The sequence below is a fragment of the Diadema antillarum genome, unplaced genomic scaffold (genome assembly GCF_040938485.1).
Source record: "Diadema antillarum isolate AM-2024a unplaced genomic scaffold, OU_Dant_1.0 scf00000136, whole genome shotgun sequence".
Taxonomy (NCBI): Eukaryota; Metazoa; Echinodermata; class Echinoidea; order Diadematoida; family Diadematidae; genus Diadema; species Diadema antillarum.
In genome coordinates this window covers 1990609-2014086 of record NW_027271025.1, presented here as the reverse complement: position 1 = coordinate 2014086, position 23478 = coordinate 1990609, and the positions used below count along the sequence as shown (strand labels likewise).

The following is a 23478-nucleotide window of genomic DNA, read 5'->3' as shown; positions in this document are numbered from 1 at the left end:
AGGGTGTGATTTTTCTTCAATGAGTTTTCGTCATTCTTTAGTTGACAAATGTAAGATCCACAGGTTTTATTTTTTTTAATCTTCTGCAATAGGTAAGAACAGAATTTTGACTTTTTCTTTGGGCAACTGAAAAGAAATAGGCATGAAATTAGCTCATCTTTCTTCAAATATTTCAAATTTTCTGAAGTGTAATTGGGAATGCACTCACCATAACGGCCAATCCAATCAAGGCAATATCAGCACTGAAATGAAAACAGACATGAAAAATATTCCATTTCATTATGATGAAATATAACTATTCTGCAGATCTTCACTACAAACGGTACACACATATGATTTTACTCTCATCTCCACTGAATTAGGCAATGCTGTATCCAGTGTGATTTCTTTCACTGCCACTCAAAGCCATTAATCGTAGCCAAACACCCTCCACCTCCACCTGCGTACCTGTCCATAACACATACATTGTACACATGGTACATCTGTGCACATTCATATGCACACATTCACTATCTAGGTATCTATAGGCACCTACCCCTTTTACGCTGTGCATGATTACAGCTTACTTCTGAAGCAAGATAACTTTTGTGGCTCCCACTTCAGAAGTCATTTTATACTGCCATTCTTGACCACTCGAGTTGTAAGCGAGACAAGAGTATTTATGGTAACCTAACTGCCTCCTTCACATCAGCCTCTGTGCTCCCCACAAGCATGAAAATTCAGGGGCTGTATACATGCTTTACTTCCAACTACATTGTACAAATTCAGTTCACTTCAGGTCAGACCTGAAGCGAGCTATATAAACTCCAAGTATAAAAGGGGTATAATACTTATAGGCCCCTGTGTGAAAGCAATACATACAAATCATCACAATGCAAAGCCTATAATGAACATGTCTAACACTGTATGTAGTCGATTCAACTCGTCGCCAAGGGCAACCTAGTCAGCCCTGCTATGGGGTATTCAGAAACACAATCTCCGACATCTTCAGTTGAAAATTCTTTACTGAATGGCATCTTCACAGAGGGATAGACCAGCATGATCTTGACAAATGATTTTGAATTAATATCAATATACTGTGCATATCAGTGAAGAGAGGTACGTTTACATTTGAGATAGATGTCCTGACATGAGTTTGGACTGTGATATAAGAAAAGGTATCTAACTGTCTCTTTAGTAGTACCAGTTTTTCAAAATACATCCTCATTTTTTCTGATAACTGCAATATTTAAAGGTGTATGATATTGAATGGTCTGCATTTGACATACAAACTGTAGCATAGCAAATTTCATCTGCATAGAGAACCTGAAAAAACTGTCCTTAGCATGTTGTGTCTAAGGGCAATATTGGCCAGATTGGGTATCCTGCAAGTGATGAACCGTGATAAAAATTGACCTTTGATTTGTACACACACACACACATACACACACACACACACAGGCACACACACATGCACACTCATACTAATATTTGTCTTCTGTCTGTCTTCCATTAAATTCAACAAAATATTTGCAGCATCATTGTGATCCCACCGCTGAAAAATTCTGAGGTTCACCGAAGCGCTCGGTTGGTCGAGAGTCAAACTCCCATACCAAATATTCCACACGTCACTGATTTCTGTATCAGTGTTCACGTTGTAGCATCAAGTAGAGTTTTAGATCACACCACTCCCCCATTTCACACACAAATGTCAGTCTTGTTTCCTGACTTTATTCAGGCTCATCCAGGCATTGCTGGACTGTGATCCTCATCATACCCATGTATTTCCTTCATGGGCATAACGGCCCATTAACGATCGCCCCGACACTGTACAGGCATGCTAACCTGGAAACATTGAACTGCACATTACTTGAATATGAGACCATTCTGGAGCAAATAATTTTCACACAACAATAGATATATAAATCAATGTACTCTTTCAAAATAATGAATCCCACAACGATTGCAACAATCATCCCCCAGCATTCCCACTGATTCCCACTGATCAGTTACTATTCAATAGCCATCCCCTAAAGGTAAATGCTATGTCACAAATATGTGATCTACTGCTTCTGTACATGCATGTTTTGTGCACAAAAGATTGCCTTAACAACCACAACGCTTGCTGGAGGTGTGCCCTACCTAACAACAACTGATGAATGCTCAGTAAAATCCTACCTAGGAAACTGTTGATATCGGAGAGAGCAGGTGAATAAGAGGGTTCATTACTACAATATAGGAACAAAAAAAAAAACACCATTCATTTTGAATACATGATGGAAATGCTCTTTTCAAGCCTACTGCCTGAGATACTTCACAGAATCACACACAAGGCTTTTGACCCCTCAGATTGGTTTTTCACACAGTGGTTGAGACCATGAGTACCAGAGTAGGCGCAAGTGTGTACTAACACACTTTCATGTACAGCATACACGTTTCCCCGTACCCCATACAAAGTGTCCGGCAGCATGCAGCGATAGATGTGAATTTATGAGTGGTATTAGGAGCGTGGAGGGCACATAATCCTTATTCTTCACCCCTTCCACACCTACAACCCACCCCCCCCCCCCCCTCTAATCTTTGCACAAGCTATGCATGGAGACGTGTACACATAATTGCTCCACGGTGGTGTACATTGCAGCGCAATTTCTCCCTAGATGAATTGGCCGGCGAGTCGCCCAGGGAGGCAAGTGAAAAGGACGTGTAGCAGATTTCAATCTGCAATTTCTCCTGTCCCTTTTTTCACTGTTTCACTGCAGATCTTTCGCACATTTCGTGTGAGCCCTCGGGCAGACAACGCAGAATGAAATATCACCGAAGAAATGTCTCCACACACTTCATGCCAGATTTCAAGCCATACATTTCACCAAATTCATGAATTTTTTAGGGGACTGTGGAGCCGGGAAATGTGCAAACGCCGGGAAATGTGCAAACGCCGGGAATTGTGCAAACGTCTCGCCGGGAAATGTGCAAACGCCGGGAAATGTGCAAACGTCTTGCCAGGAAATGTGCAAACGCCGGGAAATGTGCAAACGTCTCGCCGGGAAATGTGCAAATTTCATCAACGGGAAATGTGCAAACATGACGCCGGGAAATGTGCAAAAGTTCAATTTTGCCGGGAAATGTGCAAAACGTCGCCGGGAAATGTGAAAATCATTTACTTTAGCGATATTGTGTATAAAGATAGTAGATAAACTCCATATCAAAACTGCCCATGAACTTCCACCATTTAGATTTTCTTAATGAAATCCTTCACAGATTTTCAACAAAATTGGCAGGTAGTACGATTATGGCAATGGGATCTCAATTTGTTTATATAGTAGCCACCCCCCCCCCCCCCCCCCCCGAAAAAGGGGAGGGGGGCTCAATTAAGTCCCAGAACTACGGTATTATCGAAATTCTTCTTGCATTATATAACCAAATAAGAATGAGCTAGGATGGTTCTTTAACACTAAAGGGGCCGGGCTTTTTTGGCTATGCTCAGACCGGGGGGGGGGGATGGATTCCGCCCCCCCCCCCCCATGAGATCTCGGCCATTGGTGGTGCGATCGCGATGAAATTTCGCATGCGTGAGACCCACGTCATAATCTTCAAGATTGTGTCATAAGATTTTGTGAAACAATCAATTTCTAATTCTAATTAATTAATTATGCAAATTAAGCTCAAGATGATATTTTAGCCTAATTAAAAGCATTGAGAGTCTAATTTTTGATCTGTAAATCTGCTTTTGCATATTCAACAATTGTACATCACAAAAACTTCCAAAACTCATTTCAATTCTTATGTATTTCATTGTTTTCAGGATTTCTTATGTATTTCTCTGTTTTTAAACTTTTGTTTTTTCTTTGTTTTTTCATTGGAAATTGTCACTGACCACTCTTCTACCATAATTAGCACAAAATTAATAAATGAAAGTGATTAATCGTAAAAATAATCAGGTTTTATGACTTTCATGACAGAGCATTGTTTTCCATAGGAAATGTACACAAAATCACAAAATTGTGCCCGTTTTGGGGCGACATTCCGTTACAAAAATGGGCGTGGCTTCGCAAAAGTATGCGCGGACGTTGCAAATTTGGTCTGAAAAGTTGCGCGAGACTTGAACGAAGAAAGTCAAGAAGCCTCGCGACGAGGCCTTCTCGCGTTACAGATTTATAGCGAGAAACGTCGAGGGGGGGGGCGGATTCCGCCTCCCCCCCCCCCCCTTTTTAGGGTTAAAGATATTGATGACAGGAGTTCACGTTTAATGGCAGATCTAGGGATGCAGGGCACGGGGCCATAAGTGGGGAGGAGTCTTCAAATTGAAGCCTCAGAGTCCCTAAACTAGTGCTATGAAGACATTAATGACTGAAATTGCATGTTTGATTATGACGGATCCAGGGGTGTCCGGATCGCGGGGGAGGGGGTGAGGGGAGGAGAGGGATTTTCTACATTGTCAGTATCTTCTTGAAAAGTCTAGGACAGATTTTCACGAAACTTGTCAGATAGCCTCATTACGGTGATATAATCTTTATGAATTGAAATTAGCCCCCAATCCCCCCCCCCCCCCACCCCCGGCCGAAAAGGGGGGGGGGGGGGAGTTGAAGCCTCAGAGTCCCTAAACTCTGGATTTTAAAAATCTTTTTCTGGTCGAACAAAAAAAAAGAGCTAAGTTAGTGCCTTGTATGACTGAAATTTCATGTTTGATTATGGCAGATCCAGGGGTGCCCTGATTGCGGGTGGGGGGAGGGGAAGTGATGGAGAGGAGGGGGATTGTCCACATTTACTGCATCTTCTTGATAAATCCCAAGGAAAGGATTTTCACCAAACTTGGCAGATACCATCTTTACGGTGATATGGTCTTATATGGTAAAATGAGCTCCACCCCCTCCCACAGCCAAGGGGGGGGGGGGGGGGGGGGGAAGAGGAGTTGAAGTTTTAGGTCCCTAAACTCTGGAATCTGTAATCTTCTCTGTTGAACCGAAGAATATGGAACTACGTATATGAAGACACTACAGTTACTAAAATTTCAGGTTTGATTATGACGGGTCCAGGAGTGCGCTAATAAGGGGTGTGAGGGGGATTTTCACATTTTCTGCATAGTCTTGTAAAATATATGACGGATTTTTACCAAACTTGGCAGATAGTATATATATGGTGATTCGATCTTAATTTTGTAAATTGAATCCCCCTCCCCCCCCCCCCCCCCCCCCGCCGACGAGGAGGGGGGGGGGGATGAACCCTCAGAGTCCCTATTCTCTTGATTTTTTTTTTTACTTCTGTCGAACCGAAAAAGTTAGTGCTGTAAAGACATTAATGACCGAAATCTCATGTTTGATAATGGCGGGTCTAGGCGTGCTCTGATCGGGGGTAGGTGAGGGTGAGGGGGTGCTGTTCGTTATTCCGAAGGTTCACTGTTCCGAAGGTACGTTATTCCAAAGAGTCGTTGATCCGAAATACGCAAAGTCCCCATACCTAGAGGTTCGTTAATCCGAAAATGAAAAAGGGTTCGTTAATCCGAAAATTTGTGGCGTTATTCCGAAGGTTCGTTATTCCGAAGACTGGTTAATCCGTAAATGAAATTCGGAACAATGAACGTTCGGAATAACGAATGTTAGGAATAAAGAGCCTTCGGAATAACGAACCTTCGGAATAACGAGCTGTAACCAGGGGGAGGAGGGGGATTTTCAAAATTTTCTCCTTCTTCTTGAAAAATCTATGACGAATTTTCACCAAACTTGGCCATAGCATCTTTATGGTGATAGTACTGTAAATACAGTTAATGCATGATGTAGGCTCAAGTTTACAATGACAGATGAAGGGATGCCCAAAAAGGTGAGTGGGTAGGAAGGAGGCTTAATTTTCACATTTTTTGTCTTTTTCCTGAAAACTCAAGACGCATCCCTCGGATAATAGAATTATATATCAGCTTAAAAAAAATAAGATTAAAAAAACCTTCTATACAAAAATGATGGAGCTAATAAGAGTGCTGGTGCCTGTTATGTTAAGTTAATTCATGAATATTAATGTTAAGTGCGGCGGAGGCGGATTTGTCACATATTCAGCTTCTTCTTGAAACCCTTATATAATAGATATTTGCCAAGCTTGAAACGTAGCGTAGCGTATTTATCTGGTGATATGACCTCAAATTGTCTAAATGAGCACTGCCCCAACCCCTAAAGTGGGAGGAGATGGAGCCCCCCCCCCCCACCTCATCTCCGCCCCTTGAACTTGAAAGGGACCAACACGAGGGGGATGGGGTCGTTCGGGTGGAATTCAGAATTTTATTGAAAACCCTATACATATGAAAAAAAAACCGGAGTACATACGTTTTAAAGAAATTTTCTATACAACCAAGAGTAATAGAACACAATCTTATCACATTTTTAGAAGGTAGATCTATACTTTGATGAAATTTCACTTCTGCTTGCTATATGACGTGGGGGCTACCCTGGTCTTATCCCAAGCTTTGGGGAAGGGGAACAACTTGGACTTGTTGCCCCTTCGAACAAAGTGGGATTCTATTACCGTAGAGATGCTACCTCCCACGTTCGGGGGAAATCCGTCAAAGATTTCTCAAGAGGATGCAGAATATATGAAAATCCCCCTCCTCCCCCTCAACCCCCCCCCCCCCCCCCCCGATAAAGACACCCCTCGATCCGCCACAATCAAACGTGAAATAAAATTTCAGCCATTAATGTCTTCATAGCACTAACTAAGCTCTCTTTTCCGGTTTGACAGAAGAAGATAAAAAAAATTCAACCCCCCCTTAAGCAGTGTGTGTGTGTGTGTGTGTGTGTGTGTGTGTGTGTGTATGGGAGGGGGCTCATTTTAAGAAATTAAGTGCATATCACCGTAAAGAGGCAATCTGCCAATTTTGGTGAAAATCTGTCGTAGATTTTTCAAGAAGATGCTGAAAATGTGGAAAATTCCTCTCTTTGCCCTCACCCCCTCGATCTGGAGACCCCTTGATCCGCGCCATAACCAAACATGAAATTTCATTCATTAACGCTGTGTCTTTATAGCACTAACTTAGCTCTATCTTTATCGGTTTGACAGAAGAAGATTAAATTCCAGAGTTTAGGGACGTTGAAGCTTCAACCCCCCGCAGTCCCCCCCCCCCCCCCCTTCGGCGGTGGGGGGAGGGGGGCTCATTTTAACAAATTAAGATCATAATTATTACCATAATCTTGCTATCTGTCAAGTTTGGGGAAAATCCCTCATAGATATTTCAAGAAGATGCTAAAAATGTGGAATATCCCCCGCCACCCATCACCCTCCCCCCCCCCCCCCCCCCCCCCCCGATCTGGGCACCACTTGATCCGCCATAATCAAACATGAAATTTCATTCATTAATCACGTTAATGTCTTCATAGCACTAACTTAGCTCTATCTTTTTCGGTTTGACAGAAGAAGATTTAAAAAAAAAAATCCAGATTTTTGGGATGTTAAAAGTGAAGCTTTAATCCCCCCCCCCCCTTCGGCGATGGGGGGGGGGCGCATTTTAACAAATCAAGATTATATTACCATAAATATGACTGTATTTCACAAGTTGGGTGAAAATCCGTCCTAGATTTTTCGAGAATGTGCTATAAATGTGGAAAATCCCCTTCCTCCCCCTCACCCCGATCAGGGCACCCCTGGGTCCGCCATAATCAAACATGAAATTTTAGTCATTAATGTCTTCATAGCACTAACTTAGCTCTTTCTTTTTCGGTTCGACAGATGAAGAAAAAAAAAATCAAGCGTTTATACATGGTATAGGGACTCTGAGGCTTCAACTCCTCCCCCCCCCCCTCCTTAGGACTGGTGTGTGTGTGTGGGGGGGGGGGGGGGCTCATTTTGACAAATTACGATCATATCACCATTAAGATGTTATCTGCCAAATCTGGTGAAAAATCGTTTTAGGGTTTGCAAGAAAATGCTGAAAATGTAATAAAAAACTAGAAATGTCGCTATGGCGACTGATGCCTCCGCCATAATGCATGATTCTACCAATAGGTGTATAGTACAATGTCTTCACAATGTGTGATGACAGTTTCACATAACTGGCAAAATATTGAAATGACAGGTTTGTCAGAAATATCTTGAATGTTCACTTTCCTTGAACTGGGTTTGCTATAATTGTCTAAGAGTGCAGGTACACATATTTAGGGAATTGAGAATTTTTACTTGACTTCTGACGGACCCTTTTATAAGTTTATGCATTGAATAATTTCCAAGGTATGGAAGAAGAATGTAATTAGAGTACAAAATAGTTTTTTTTTTTTTTTTTTTGGGGGGGGGGCATTGAAACCTGGCCCTTGACCCTTAACCTTTGACCTTCTGGCTGGAAATTTCCCGGAGAATCTCCATTAGGTAATGCACGTATATATTAAGTTTTAAAACTAATAATGCAAGCATTGCATATACTAGTATATGAGGGAAATAGTAAAATTTTGAGGAGTTGACCTTGACCTTTGACCCCTGACTATTGACCCACGACCCCTAAATTCCCTAGATAATCCCTGTCAGTCAGTACATGCGTATGCACCAAGTTCCATGAAGATTCATTGAACCATTTGCGAGAAAAGTGATCTTGCAACATTTTCCCCTCACCTTTGACCTTTTGACCTTTGACCTTATGTTATGAAACTCTCTTTGGAGAATCTTTACGCAGAAGTACATGTCTACACTAAGTTTCAAGAAAATACCTTCGGGCATTGCATAGATATGGGGGAAATAGCAACATTTTTAGCATTTGACCTTCACCTTTTGACCTTTGACCTCTTGCCAATGTCACTAAAATCTACTCAACTAATATTGTCCCATCATACATCATCCTTGGACCAAGTTTGGTGAAAGCTGCTTCATCCAGTTTTGAGTTATCACGTAAACAGATAAATTTTAGGATTTGACCTTGATCTTTGACCTTTGACCTCTGTCTGATTTCACTAGAAAACTTATCAAGTAATTGCCCCGTCATACATCATCCTCCGACAAAGTTTGGTGAAATTTGCTCGATCCAGTCTTGAGTTATCGCGTAAACGGATACAATTTCATGATTTGACCTTGGCCTTTGACCTCTGACCTTACGCCGATTTCATCCAAAATCTTATCAAATAATTGCCCCATCATACTTTATACTTGAACCAAGTTTGGTAAAATTCCAGTCAATATTACTCAAGTTATCGCGTAAACGAAAGCGGACGGACGTACGTACGTACGGACGGACGGACAACCCGAAAACATAATGCCTCCGTGGCGGAGGCATAAAAAGACAGATGGTCGCTAAGACAGGTGGTAAAGATGGTAACGGTTCGTGCGCAGCCTTGATTGAGAGTTTCTCTTCCATCTCTACATGATATAGGTGAAATGAATGGTTTGCACATTTCCCGGCGACGTTTTGCACATTTCCCGGCAAAATTGAACATTTGCACATTTCCCGGCGTCACGTTTGCACATTTCCCGTTGATGAAATGTAGAGATTTGCACATTTCCCGGCAAGACGTTTGCACATTTCCCGGCGTTTGCACATTTCCCGGCGAGACGTTTGCACATTTCCAGGCGTTTGCACATTTCCCGGCGTTTGCACATTTCCCGGCTCCACAGGGACTAACAATGACAGATTTCCATGGGTACTAGCAATCACCAATGACTGCCAAATGTGTTTTGGGCATGATGGTTGAAGAAAAATGGATGAATTTATCCAATTGAGTATGAACATCCATTCTTCACAGAAGGGTTCTTATCAAAGATAATACCATAGACCTTACCCAACACTATTCTCCAGGTTGTCTGTTCTGATGATGTAAAATAAAGTCAATTTCAACCAGGATGGTCCACTATTAAATGAGATCCTTGGTATGACACAGCAACATACTTCAATTTCTGAATTCCTCTTTTAATAGAATGATATACTCTTTCATATTTCATAAGAGGTTTCTCATTATCTCAAGAAATCATCATCAAACTAGAAATGTCGCTATGGTGACTGGTATGCCTCCGCCATAATGCATGATTCTCCTAATAGGTCTATAGTACATGTGGAGAATGTGTGATTACATTTTCACAAAATTGGCAAAATATTAAAATGACATGTTTGTCACAAATGTATTGAATGTTTACCTTCCTTGACCTATGTTTAATTGGATGAATAGGAGAGCATGTATTTGGGGATTTAAGAACTTTAACTTGACTTTGACCATTTCACAAGTTTTTGCACTGAGTAATTTTCAAGGTATGGAGAAAAAGCGCAATTTCTGTATTGAACAGTAAATTGTTATCATTTTCATCTGGCCTTTGATTTATAAGAGAAGCACTGTCAAGCAGAACATACATAAATTCAGCATGTACTAAGTTTCAAGATAACTTGAGCCACTTCCGAGATATGGAGAAAAAAGTAAGTTCAGCACTTTCACTTGATCTTTGACCTTTGACCTTCTTGGCAAAAAAAAATCCCAGAGAATCTCTATTGGGTTAGACATGATACATCAAGTCTAAAAAAAAAATATCCTGCTGGCATTGCATAAATATAAGGAAAATAGTAAGATTTTGAAGTATTGCCCTTGACCTTTGACCCCTGACCTTTGACCCCATGAACCCTAAATTCCCTAGATAACCACTGCCAGTCAGTAGATGCATATACACTATGTTCCATGAAGATACCTTGAACAATTTCCAAGATACAGAGAAAAAAGTGAAATTTTAACATTTTACTTGACCTTTTGACCCTGACCTTTTGACCTCATGACCCCAAACTTTCAGCAGAGAATCTTAATTGGGTAGTACATGTATACACTAAGTTTCAAGAAAATATCTTCAGGCATTGCATAGATATGGGGGAAATAGTAAAATTTTAAGCATTTGACCTTGACCTTTTGACCTTTGACCTTGAGCATGTGCACCCAAAAGTTGATAGGCACAACTTCACCCCTTAATACACATACATGCCAAGTTTCATTAGGATACCTCAAAAGGTTTTGGTAGTTACCCTGTCCACAAAATTCATTACGGACGGACGGAAGGACGGACAGACGGAAGGACGGACGGACGGAAGGACAGACGGACGGACAGACGGACGGAAGGACGGACGGACGGACGGACAACCCGAAAACATAATGCCTCCGGCACCACTTCGTGGCGGAGGCATAAAAACACTGAAAACCTGAAGCTCCATCTCAACGGAATCTCTACCATCCCTTTAAGGCCAGCTCCTACTGACTACACAATTACAGGAATGTAGGCTGATAATATGATTAGCTTTTTTTATCAAGGTCTGGTGAGTACGAACATTTGACTGTTCGCAATCAAATCAGTGCTTGGTGGCACTAAAGATAGCCTTCAGAATATCCGCACACAGTTGCTTCCCTACTCCAATGTGCAAGATTGACTTTGGATAGCCCATTGGCACAAAATATACAACATATTATCTTCAAAATATCTCTTTCTTGAGATCTTTTGGCTGCACTTTCTTCAATTCTTTGATTGAAATTAATAAATCAGGTATTAGTCAATCAGAATTGAGTATTCAGAGACTTTATGTTTGATCACCTGACTTTTATGTTTGATGTCAACTTTTATGTAACAGGCCCAGGACACCCGATCAATATCATTATCAATAAGCACTAAATACTGTAGCTGTATCTACAGGAAATTTGCATTATTACCACTAAGTTTCATTTCTTTTTTTTTTAAATATTTCAGCTGATTACAAATCTTTCTCAATCGGGCAGAGGTAGCATTAGAGCGGTTCCAGTGATGGGAACATTAAAGGGACTGTACAGTACTGGTTGAGGGGAGGATTCAGGTTTATAAGATTCCTAGTGAGATAATGAGAAACCTCTTATAAAATATGAAAGAGCATGTAATTCTAAGAAGGATTCAATGTTTATTTGATGAAAATTGGTTTTCAAATGGCCGAGATATATAAAAAAAAAGCGATAATAATAAAAGGCAACAGGCCACGCCTTTTATTAGGATCTCTTTGTTTCACCTTGTTTTTGAATTTATATCTCGATCAGTCATTACAAAACCGATTTTCATCAAATAAACTTTTGATTCCCCTTAGAATTGTACGCTCTTTGACATCTCACAGAGTGGTTTCTGAATATCTCGCAAAAGATTAAAAGCTAAATCCTCACCTCAACCAGAACTGAACAGTCCCTTTAAAACATCAATCCTTTCATGTGAAGTCCACCACAGCCTAGGGCTGAGAAAACAGTGTATGAACACATACCACGTACCCAGAAGGAAGTTGAACATTGTTGTGGTTGAAAAAAAACACTATGTGCACAACAAAGAGCTAGGTCTGGCTGGGACGCTTCCCTGGGAAGGAAGGCTTTACTGTTCACACTAATGATTTATCAGTTTTCAGATCACAATACAAAAATCAAGTTTATTCACTGCCAATCACAACTGGCCTAAAGAAATAATTCGGCTGCAAGCGTAGCACTTTAAATCTCTCAACCATGCATGCCTAAATATTGATCAGTGTTTCTCTTTCCCGTAGACTCGCCCTGACCTACAGTACAAACGTGTAGTGTGGCGAGTTGCATCATGGGGTTAAAAATCTTACTTTTTTGTTTTGTTTTGTTTTTCTTTTCTTTTGCATGCTGTTTACACACACTGTGCAAAGCAAACTACCATGATGGTTAAAAAAAATCAAGATGGCCTCATTTTTGCATTATGATGAATATCGCAATAGTATGTGATTTTCATGTGTCTCTGCACAAGAATGATTAGTTTTCACCCTGCTTTGCAAAAATTTATTTTTTAAAACAGTTAATTTCGGGTGTGTGTTAACATAACTTGAGAAAAATTCTAATTTCCTTGACACCCAAAATTTTTTTACAGAGCTCCAAAAAATTGGAAAGCAGCTACATTTGTATACAATTGACTTTAATTTTTTTTTTTTGTTACGTGTACAAAGTCTAGAGCAAAATGGAATAGACTGTTTTTCAGTCAAGGTGTAATGAAATCCTCGATTCGTTGAAATGGACAAAGCCTTCTTTTGAACAGAAAATCACTATCCCTATGGATGTAGAAAATGTACAGTGGTACATGAGTCTTTGTTTCAGTGACTGGAGGAATATATTTTCATGAGCTTTAAGGATCATCTGGTAGAAAAATGCTATAGAATTTAAACAAATCACTCCTATCATCATTGTACACCTCTCTAACACAAGAAGAGTTTTTAATATTTAGTTTTCCTTCTACCATGGTCATAGGTTGCCTTTAGGCAACAGATCATTTTACCCTAGAATGAACTCAAACATATATCTTTTTATTTGCCACTGCATACACACCTTAAACAAACATTGTGCTATCTCACCCCCAGTTTGCTGAATGAAATTCAGTCAAATCATCCACTCATTTGTTAATCTTATAGCGGTAGCACAAAGTGCACTGTCACCGTGACAAATATGTGTCCAAGGTCTGTCCTGTTTGACTCTAACCACATTGCAATGGCAATACTGAAAAGAGCATCCTATCAATACGCAAATCCATTGTCAAAGTTACGAATCTGGTTAATCTACCTTAAGCCCATAAATATCATACCGATGCGCTCAAATTGAAAAAATAATGAAAATGAAAGTGTAATTGTAACTAAGAATCTGTCAATCAAAAAATAAAAATACACTCACGTAAATCAATATTCTTTTGTTCTGTATGAGGAATGCCATTCAAACTTCTAATGTAAATCTTTATCAAAGAAAATTTATGGAATCTAGGATTTAGCCTATGTTCTGTTACCTTGGTTGATAATTTCAATACAACCTGACCAAGAATGACATTACTGTAAAAGTAATTACAAAGATAATGGTGGCACACTTTATGACTTTAAGTGTACATGTCAGGTGTAGTGTTAAATTTGGAGTACTGAAACTCAAGTAGCAGTCAATCTTCCAGTAAACTTCTTCTTTCTTTTTCTTTTTTTTTTTTTCTTTTTTTTTTTGGGGGGGGTTCATACAAATATACTTTCAACAACATTTTTAGTTCGTAACCCCAGTTGTTTACTTCTGTTTACAGGTCATCATTTTTTGCGGATATCAGGTAGAAAACACAGCATAAATTACCTGAGGATAGGGCAGTTGTTTTTTTTTCCATCAAGAAAATGACTACATACAATTTGATAGAGAGTTTTGCATTTGTGTAGATATTCATACATTTAACATGTATAATAATGTTACACACTGCACATAATGTAGTAGTACTAATACATAAATCGACTGGGCTAAGGCTTGTTAATGATTGCCATTACAATTATGCAAAAATCTTGCTTACAAATTATTCCTGGTTCACTAAAGTGACTTCATACATGTGTACACTGAACGGAGTAATGGCATTATTTGAACTTTTCATTCATCCGGCTGCACACACAAACAGAAGCTGCTTGCATACAGGACTTTTAAAACATTTCTTTTGTTTGATCACAGACTATGTACAGGGTATTGAACAGGGACATAAATAATTTAAGCAAACAGGATGTACATGTAGTAGCTGAGGTGTGCAATTCACCCGGTACTCAAAATTGCTTCCTCATTCAGCAACTTTTACAAACTTGGAACAGGAAAACTTTGTGGAGTCTTTTGCACAGTCCTGAATTTACAATCTGCAAAGAGTTCTCTGAAAGTGCATTTTGTGATTGATGCATAAAGATATGTCACAGAGATCTCACAGAAGACCATTTCAAAGGGATCCAACTCCGTACAAAAGCACAGGTCACTCATGTTATTACAAAATGTCATTATAGCCAAACAAATAAAGTATATTTAAAGATTAAAGACTTTTGGGGCCTGAATTTTTACTTCATTATAACAAAAATTTCATTATAACTGCACAGTGTTTGTCATAACCGAAGTACCCTGTACAACATACAATGTAGCTAATGGCAACACTACCAAGCTAATTTGTTCAGGTGTGAATTTTATAATCATTGCTTTAAGTGCATGGCAAATTCTTCCTTGACTTTTATCATGCCATCAGACACAAAACAAAAAGTAAATGCTAGTGATTATAAATATAAATTAGGAAAGTTTTGATGTTCAGTACATGTACATGTATGCTTAATTGCTTACATCGCATGATGCTGACTAGCTCCACAAAACAAAATACTCAGTAGGTCCACTTCTTCCAAGTGTCACCTAGATTAGATCTACTGTAAAACATATATTCACAGCATGAAATTTTCGCGAATTGGAGCCGATGGCCTTTTTGTTGGCATGAAAACTTTGCGAATTGCCACTGGCACCTAATGAATATAGTCTTGTAGACAAGAACTTTCGCATGAATTTTAATTTTGCGAATCTTGGCGCTCTCGAAATTCGCGAAATTAAAATGCATGCAATATGAGTTTGAAGTGATGTGGATTACGCGTACAATGTACGTCAGTGTGTTTGTGTGTTTTCAGTTCCAATGGGACAAAGTATATTTATCAACTGAAAGCAAGAGATTTTTGCAGAGGGGTGAATAGAACCAGCGGGAATCTAATGTGTCATCTACCGGTTCCTTTTTTTCTGACATGTTTGTTAAAAATGTAGATCAGCAGTTGAGATCAAGATTACAAATTCATTTGTACAGAGGGAGACAAATTGAAGAAAACTTATACCCCATATATACACTTTTGTGTTTAGATTCCAAGTAGATATGTGCATTTCATTTACACGCAAGTTACTGATAACTGTACAATAAAATTTGATGTTTCATGACCTAAGCTAAAGTTGCTTTATGACATTTATATTTTTCCTCTTGAAACCAGAAAAGTTGTTATTTGAGTTTAATTCACATTGATTTCAACAATCCTTTTGCTATTGCCAAAGGGCACAAACTCTGTACATACAGAGTACTATGAACAATTCAATCTACAATGCAAAGCCAAGTTGTTATGCTGCCCAGGAAAAAAAAAAAAAAAATTTCGAGAAAAAAACCCAATAACCTTCACAAGGAATGTGTTTCCACGATGGTCACATTTTGCACACAGAGATTGAGAAATACCTATCCCAGCAAAGCAACAAAAATACAGTTCTAAAGTGTTAGTAGCTCCTCGGAAAATAAATTACCAAACACACTGTACCTGTCTTTAATCCATAATATTATTATAGGTGTTGTGCACAAATGTATCTGCATTGTATTTTACAACTGGCCCAGCATTTGCCAGTATGCCAAAATAATGCATTTTCTCTTTCTCTTTGCCTATCACATCATAACCCATCATCATCATTTGATGTGAAATAGACTGCACCCTCGTCTATAGTACTAATACATGTATACCACCATGTTTATTTTGTATCTGGACTCAAGAAAGTACAGTCACACTAGGGACACACCTACAAAATGCTTTAAAAAAATCAGCAACAAGGACAAGGCAATCAGATCCACGTACAAAATAAGAAACTCCTTTTTACAGCATGCCATAGGAAAGAACAGACCCCTTTAACCAGAAACCACTCAGCCAAGACAACGCATTGTTACCATTGAGTACCAAACTGCATGACTGTCTACAGGGGCAGTGATACAAACTTTGTATACAATGCGGGAAGACCGTAGCCTGCACATTCCATTTCAGGGTAACTATTTGATTGACTTTGGTGATTTCCCTTCTTCCTCATTCATTCATTCCTCTCTCTCTCTCCCTCAACAATCTCTTTTTCTTTTCTTCCTGTAAAGAGTGCAGACCCTTCAACAAGGAAGTATTAAATACTGCAGTGTTGCTATGCTTGAAAATGTGGGCTACACTGTACATACTAAATGTACATATCCATCATGTTTATTCTGCATTTTCATGGCTAAATGCCTATAAGCAAGACCTTACAAGGACGATTTCGAAAGTAATATCACATACAGTTGAAAAAAAAGAAGGTTTCTCATTCATAAAAAAGAAGGCATTGCAAATAAGGTGTGAATACAGTTACTGCCTCAAGTAGTTTTCTACCAATTCCTCTACGACAAAAATGAAGTTTTATATTAGCATCTAGCCAAATCTCATTCCCTAACGACACAATGTTGTACACTTGCACATTTTACACCAGCCTCATATTCTACAAAGTAACTTCCATTATATGCCCACACCTCTTGGGATAGAAATATCTGATAATTTAAATAGTGGAATACGTCTTTGCACATTTCTGACTTTACCACTGCTTATCAATAAAGTTTGCAGAATCTAATCCCCCCCCCCCAAAAAAAAAAAAAAAAAAAAAAATGTAAATATTTCTTCTGCTGTTTCATTGCCTCATAGATACAAGGCCACAAATATTTTGTTTTGGTTTTTTTATGATCATACACTGTACATTTGAATTGCTCGCATGTCAGAGCATACAAGAGCAGAAAATGGCTAAGTCATTTTTCTTCAGAATCCAAAACTAAATGTTTATTCAGAGTGCTATACATGTACAATGTGGTACTCATATCTACTAGTAGAGGTGGGCTATAGAGGGTGACATTTTCAGAACATGCTCATCACACCTTAGTTTGATGACTTTTTGCCTACTGACACCATTTTTGAAAAAAAGAACGAAAAAAATGCAAAATCCGGGGTGCCCCGGCCGAAATCGTAAAAAATCCAAGATGGCCGCCGTTTCGGCTTTAAAAAGACATTTTTGGCCATAACTCGGCTATTTTTTGGTCTATTGTGGTGATTTTGGTGTCTAACCCCATGTTTTAGGGGTCAAAGAAATGGATTATCATGATAATTTAAGTGTAAAACCTAAGCTTCTACATGAAACTAACCTTTTACCCATATTTAGGGTTAAATTTCCTTCTCCTTTACCCCTCCCCCAACCGCCATTTTTTGCACTTTTTTCCGTATTTTTTTCAAGTCATGTTAACGACCATACTCTTAATAACAAGTTCTAGCAATCTGTTTATTTTTTACTACCGACAATACAGCAAGAAATACTTATACAAATAACTTACGGTATACATGTATGTGTCATGCCAATACTGGTCATGTGGCTGGTGCATTCAGAATGCATGATAACTGTGGAACCAGTATTGTACTGTATCTGCTTTATAGTGTCCATTAACATTTAGGTCCTAAGACCTTTAACAATATAAATAAATAGATATAATAATAAATATTCCTTCTCCTTTAACCCTACCCCAACCGCCATATTTTGCACTTTTTTCCGTATTTTTTTCAAGTCATGTTAACTACTTCCATACTCTTAAAGGACAAGTTCACCTTCATAGACATGTGGATTGAGTAAATGCAGCAATATTAGTAGAACACATCAATGAGAGTTTGAGGAAAATCGGACAATCCGTTCAAAAGTTATGAATTTTTGAAGTTTCTGCTCAGTCACGGCTGGATGAGAAGACTACTATAGCTTGTGATGTCATATGAGTACAACTATATAAAGAAAGTATAAAGAAAATTCAAGATATTCTCACTTTTCTCACATAATAAAAGAACACTCGACTTCTCTCTTTCAGAAGTCAGGGGAAATAATATTACCCCTAACATAAGTCGGCAACATGTCGAAGAAATGTGCACTTTATTCAAAAAGTCAAGTTTTGTGAAATTCTCTTTTTATTTTCCTTATATTGTTGTACGCATGTGACATCATACACTCTAGTAGTCTTCTCCTCCAGCAGTGATTGCACAGATACTTTAAAAATTCATAACTTTTGAACGGATCGTCGGATTTTCCCCAAACTTTCACTGATGTGTTCTACTAATATTGTTGCCTTCACTCAATCCACATGTATATGAAGGTGAACTTGTCCTTTAATAACAAGTTCTAGCTATCAATATGGTGTTTTCTTGCAACAATACAGCAAGAAATACAAATAACTTACATTATACATGGTTTACATATGTGTCATGCACTACAGGTCTGAATACCAAATGTTTATCAGCACTACAAAGCAGATAGAGTATAAGCACTGGCTTCTGTTACAATGTACCATGCATCCTGAATGCACAAGCCACACTATATACCGATATGTGCATGACACATATGTAAACCATGTATAATGTAAGTTATTTGTTATTATTTATTATTATATTTATTTGTTAATATTATTAAAGGTCTTAGGACCAAAATGTTAATGGACACTATAAAGCACATACAGTATTTAATACTGGTTCCACAGTTACCATGCATTCTGAATGCACCAGCCACATACCAGTATTGGCATGACACATACATGTATACCGTAAGTTATTTGTATATTTCTTGCTGTATTGTCGGTAGAAAAAAAAAAAATGGATTGCTAGAACTTGTTATTAAAAGTATGGTAGTTAACATGACTTAAAAAAAAGGGGGGGGGAAGCAAAAAATGGCAGTTGGGGTAGGGGTAAAGGAGAAGGAAATTTAACCCTAAATATGGGAAAAAGGTTAGTTTCATGTAGAAGCTTAGGTTTTTCACTAAAATTATCATGATAATCCATTTCCTTGACCCCTAAAACATGGGGTTAGACACCAAAACCATCACAATAGACCAAAAAATAGCTGAGTTATAGCCAAAAATGTCTTTTTAAAGCCAAAACGGCGGCCATCTTGGATTTTTTACGATTTCGGCTGGGGCACCCCGGATTTTGCATTTTTTTCGTTCTTTTTTTCAAAAATGGTGTCAGTAGGCAAAAAGTCATCAAACTAAGGTGTGATGAGCATGTTCTGAAAATATGACCTAAAATTGACCCTCTATAGCCCACCTCTACTACTAGCATGACTAAGCAAATCTGAGGTGAGCCCAATACGTGGCCATCCGGATTTACAATGTACAACAAAAGGGATATTGTCAAGCCCTTCCATCCAATGTGTACAATAATCATTTCTTCCAACATTACAGGACCTGCAATGTGGCACTGAGATACTGAACTCAAGTTGTTTCAAGCATAGCAGCCAGGCCACATAATCCCCCATAAAGAAATAAATTAGGCTTGGTTTCAGAAAACTTTGGGTCTTTGCACACAATTTGTTGTAATGACCTATGAGCTGGAAAACCTTCAAAACAATGTGTCGCTGTATGACGACGTGTACATACAATGTATTATAATTAGTGGTATTTTTCATCTACATTATACCATGTAGGATGGCACATGTATGGCAAACAAACTGAGAGGGGAGATATAAATGAGAGATTCTCATTTGCTATATAAATTATACCGGTAATTACTCTAATAACCTCTGGAACATTAATTCCAAAATACTTGTCACTGATCAACTGTACGATCGCTCATAGTTAGTATAATATCATCTACAAAAGGAAAGGCTGGGAAAAAGAAATAAGGATGATTTTAATTTGCAGAGAATGAGGAACATCGGCGGGGCAACAGCAACCTAATTCACACTCCCTACATCCAGGCATCCAGCCTTGCTTCACACAAAAGGAGGTGGATCTATAGCTCGCCTAGTACATCCGTGTACCTCTCTGGTTCCCCTGACCCCTCCCAAAACTCTTCATATCATGGAAGATACTGTTTTGATGTACTAGTAGGCTGTGAACTACATTACATAACTGTAGTCACTGGTAGTGTGACGTGCGATGCACTGACATTGTATGGATCAGTTCACCTTATTTCTGCATTCGTTCCAACTCCCGTAAACCAGAATACCTGGCAATTCCTACATTACCTACCTATGAATACCTATGGATGATTCTGAACGCAGTTAAGCCTCTCAGTAAAACCACCAGTTTTCGGACACTCTGGCCCAAATTCACTAAGGTTTGTGGTACAATCTACACCATGGACAAAGACCGCAGTTTTTTATCGGGCGCCAAGTGTCGCATGGCCTATTTCGTTACGAAATCAGTCATTTCGTCGACGAAATGTTAACATTTCATAATGAAATGACAGATTTCATAACGAAATAGGCCATGCGACACTTGGCGCCCTATGTCTTTGTCCATGCGACACTTGGCGCCCTATGTCTTTGTCATAGTTTAAACCATGGACAAAGATTGTACCACTTTCATGAATTCGGGTCTTTACTTTTCTGCAATATTTGTTCAACTCAAATAATACAAACAAAAACTACAACAATGTGTATTGAATATATATTAAACTACTTTTATCTCAATGTTAGATTTTGTTAAAAGACCATCATAAAATTTCACAAAATCCCAAAAAATAACCACCTTGATAATCTACCAGAATCCGTCAGGCCTCTCCAGAATCCGGATGTGCGCTATGCACGTTCAATGTCAATGCGTGTACAAGGCCGCTGAAAAATGTGCTGCGCCTTTAACCTTGTCGGCACAAGGTTGGATCAGGGACGTTGCAGCACCCGTTGGTGTCTGAATTCTGGCGAGTCGACACTTGCATTCAACCCCTGTACATTTAGTCACTGCATAGCGCATCGGCACATACGCAGATTTTGTTTTTCTGTTGCGTTTTTGAGCGTACAATCACACTCTGAGATTGCGATTTAAGCAAAAAATCCCACGACAGAACGGCATATAATCTCAATTTTTAGTGCTTTTTCGGCGACCCCGATTCTTTATGCGGGACTTAATATGCACATGCTTTGGAAAAGTTGCGCCGATTCTATGTTTTCGATGGTGAAATTCAAGATTTTAGATGGATATTTGGAGGTGACTGCGGCACTTTCCTGTTGTGAACAACTGTGCAAGTATGTGAAATGATGTGATATGCATGTGTTGTGACAGTAGAATTTGCTGGCTTGCGATAAGTGATAAATGTCTGGATTCTGGAGGCCGGCTGAAAACTGGGGGCTTTACTCTATATTCAGGTCCAGATTTGGTCCTTCTTAAGACTTCATGTACACAACACATGTAAGCTTGCATGGTCATGGCTAGCCTGACCAGACACTGTGCTGCGCACAGGGTCTGACATGTGTTAGTGTTTCAACGTTGTAAACGACCGTCACTATTGACGGCAAAATCACATAAAATACCTTTTATTTTGTATGATTTTAAGAGTAATATAATTTGCAACACTTACCTACAGCGTATTTTCCTGATGGTTGAGTTGAATTCGGCGTTTTGTTGGTATCCAGACCTTATTGTTGAATTTTTCGGAGTAGATCGTGCGGTGGCATCTTTTCCTTCGAGAGCTTCACAAAAGCAACAAACTACTACGCATGCGCATTCAGAAGTGGTTGCTTTTTACGTACGCCCGTGCGCCCGTGCGTTTCATGTGTTACGTAAAGCTTGTAGTAGATCCGCGCGTGCTGCACCGGCAATGATTTGAACTTTTTTAGTCGGGGTCATCCGACTATCTCATCACTTCCGCCCCGACTACCTACGTTGTAGTATACGAGAGTGAATGCCATTCATATAACACGCAGATGAGGAGTGAAGCAGTAAGGACGTTTACAGACCTGATTTCAGCCATAGATTTCGGTAAGTTTTAGACGTAATTAAACAAAAAATCGCATACCAGTTATTGAATGATGGTCATAGATTACGATAATTCCTTATATTTTAGTTTTCCACGATTAATAAAGATATTCATGAAGGAAACAGTGAACGATAACAACGTCCGCGAAGGAAAAGAGGTGCAGCGCTGTCGCCAGCGCTGCGTGTAGTTAGGTCATGGCCAGAGGTGGGATGGTGTCAAACTTGGAACTGGGTGGGTTCGTCATTCCAACAAAGGCAAAGCTTATCTAGAGTTTCTAAACCAATTTCAAAGTCGTAGACACTGGGTGCATCTATCCATTTGTTTGCTAAACTATTCCAGGGTTACCAATAAATACCCATGTAGGACCTACAATGAATTTTTTCTAGGTCTAGATCTATTCTATAGAATGTAAATTAGATAAATTATAGAAGAAAAAATCAGGCACTATCTTTTGATCATAGATTCATATTTATATTTAATCACAGATGCTCTCTTTCTATTACAATGTCCTCCTAAAGTTGAGTGCTAGGCCTAATGTCCTCCTTTCGGCAGGTCGAACAGTGGTCTGGTTGTGTTCAATGTCGAAAATCGTCGCGATACCAACAATAGACCATAGTCAAAGAGCCTGAACGGAGAAACCAAGCCCCGGGTTCCCAGGGAAAGCCAGCTGAGCTACGTACAATACGTTATACGTGTGAGACGGGCCTACTACAGTACTACCTAGGGCAGGGCTGGGCATCCACGGAAGCGCCGTTCCGTGTAGCACCGGCCTGCACGTGTGTTGATCCACTTGAGAGCAAAATATTAGCTAAACGATGCGATTTCACGAAAGGGAAATCAAACATATGCTACGGCTGTTATCAATACGAATGCAAAGAGCAATAAATGGGGGAAGCTTACACTGGTTCAGCCATGGTGAGGTAATTTTCTTCGTTGTTTGTCAGCGGACAGGGAGAAGACGTTACTTTTGAGCTGATCGCTTCGGGAAGGACTCTCGGGTGTGATCACAGTATGCTGCTGTTACACACACAGAATGTACAGTGTACCTCACGTGTAATGCAGTGGTAGGTTGACACCGGAACTCCACATGTGCGTGAACTCTGGGAGGTATGATATGGGAGGGGTTAATTATGTTGATTGCGCGCACGTCCAATCAGCTGTTTCAAGCTGGCCGAGCATGTTCATTCCATAACCAGAAAAGCTTTCCCTGGGAAAAAAATACTGAGCAC

At 39.4% G+C, this 23478-nt stretch overlaps 1 protein-coding gene across 1 annotated transcript in view; it reads right to left on the bottom strand.

Annotated features, from left to right (window-relative positions):
* LOC139721030 (6-phosphogluconate dehydrogenase, decarboxylating-like) overlaps nt 1–23261 on the bottom strand; it is a 40120-nt gene extending 16859 nt beyond the window's left edge. Inside the window, exons 1-2 of the mRNA XM_071632362.1 lie at nt 23150–23261; nt 209–242 (exon numbers count right to left, since the gene is read on the bottom strand). Coding sequence (XP_071488463.1) covers nt 209–242; nt 23150–23163 — 48 coding nt within the window. The 5' untranslated portion in view covers nt 23164–23261. The remainder of the gene's footprint in view (nt 1–208; nt 243–23149) is intronic.
* Nucleotides 23262–23478: the final 217 nt, after the last annotated feature.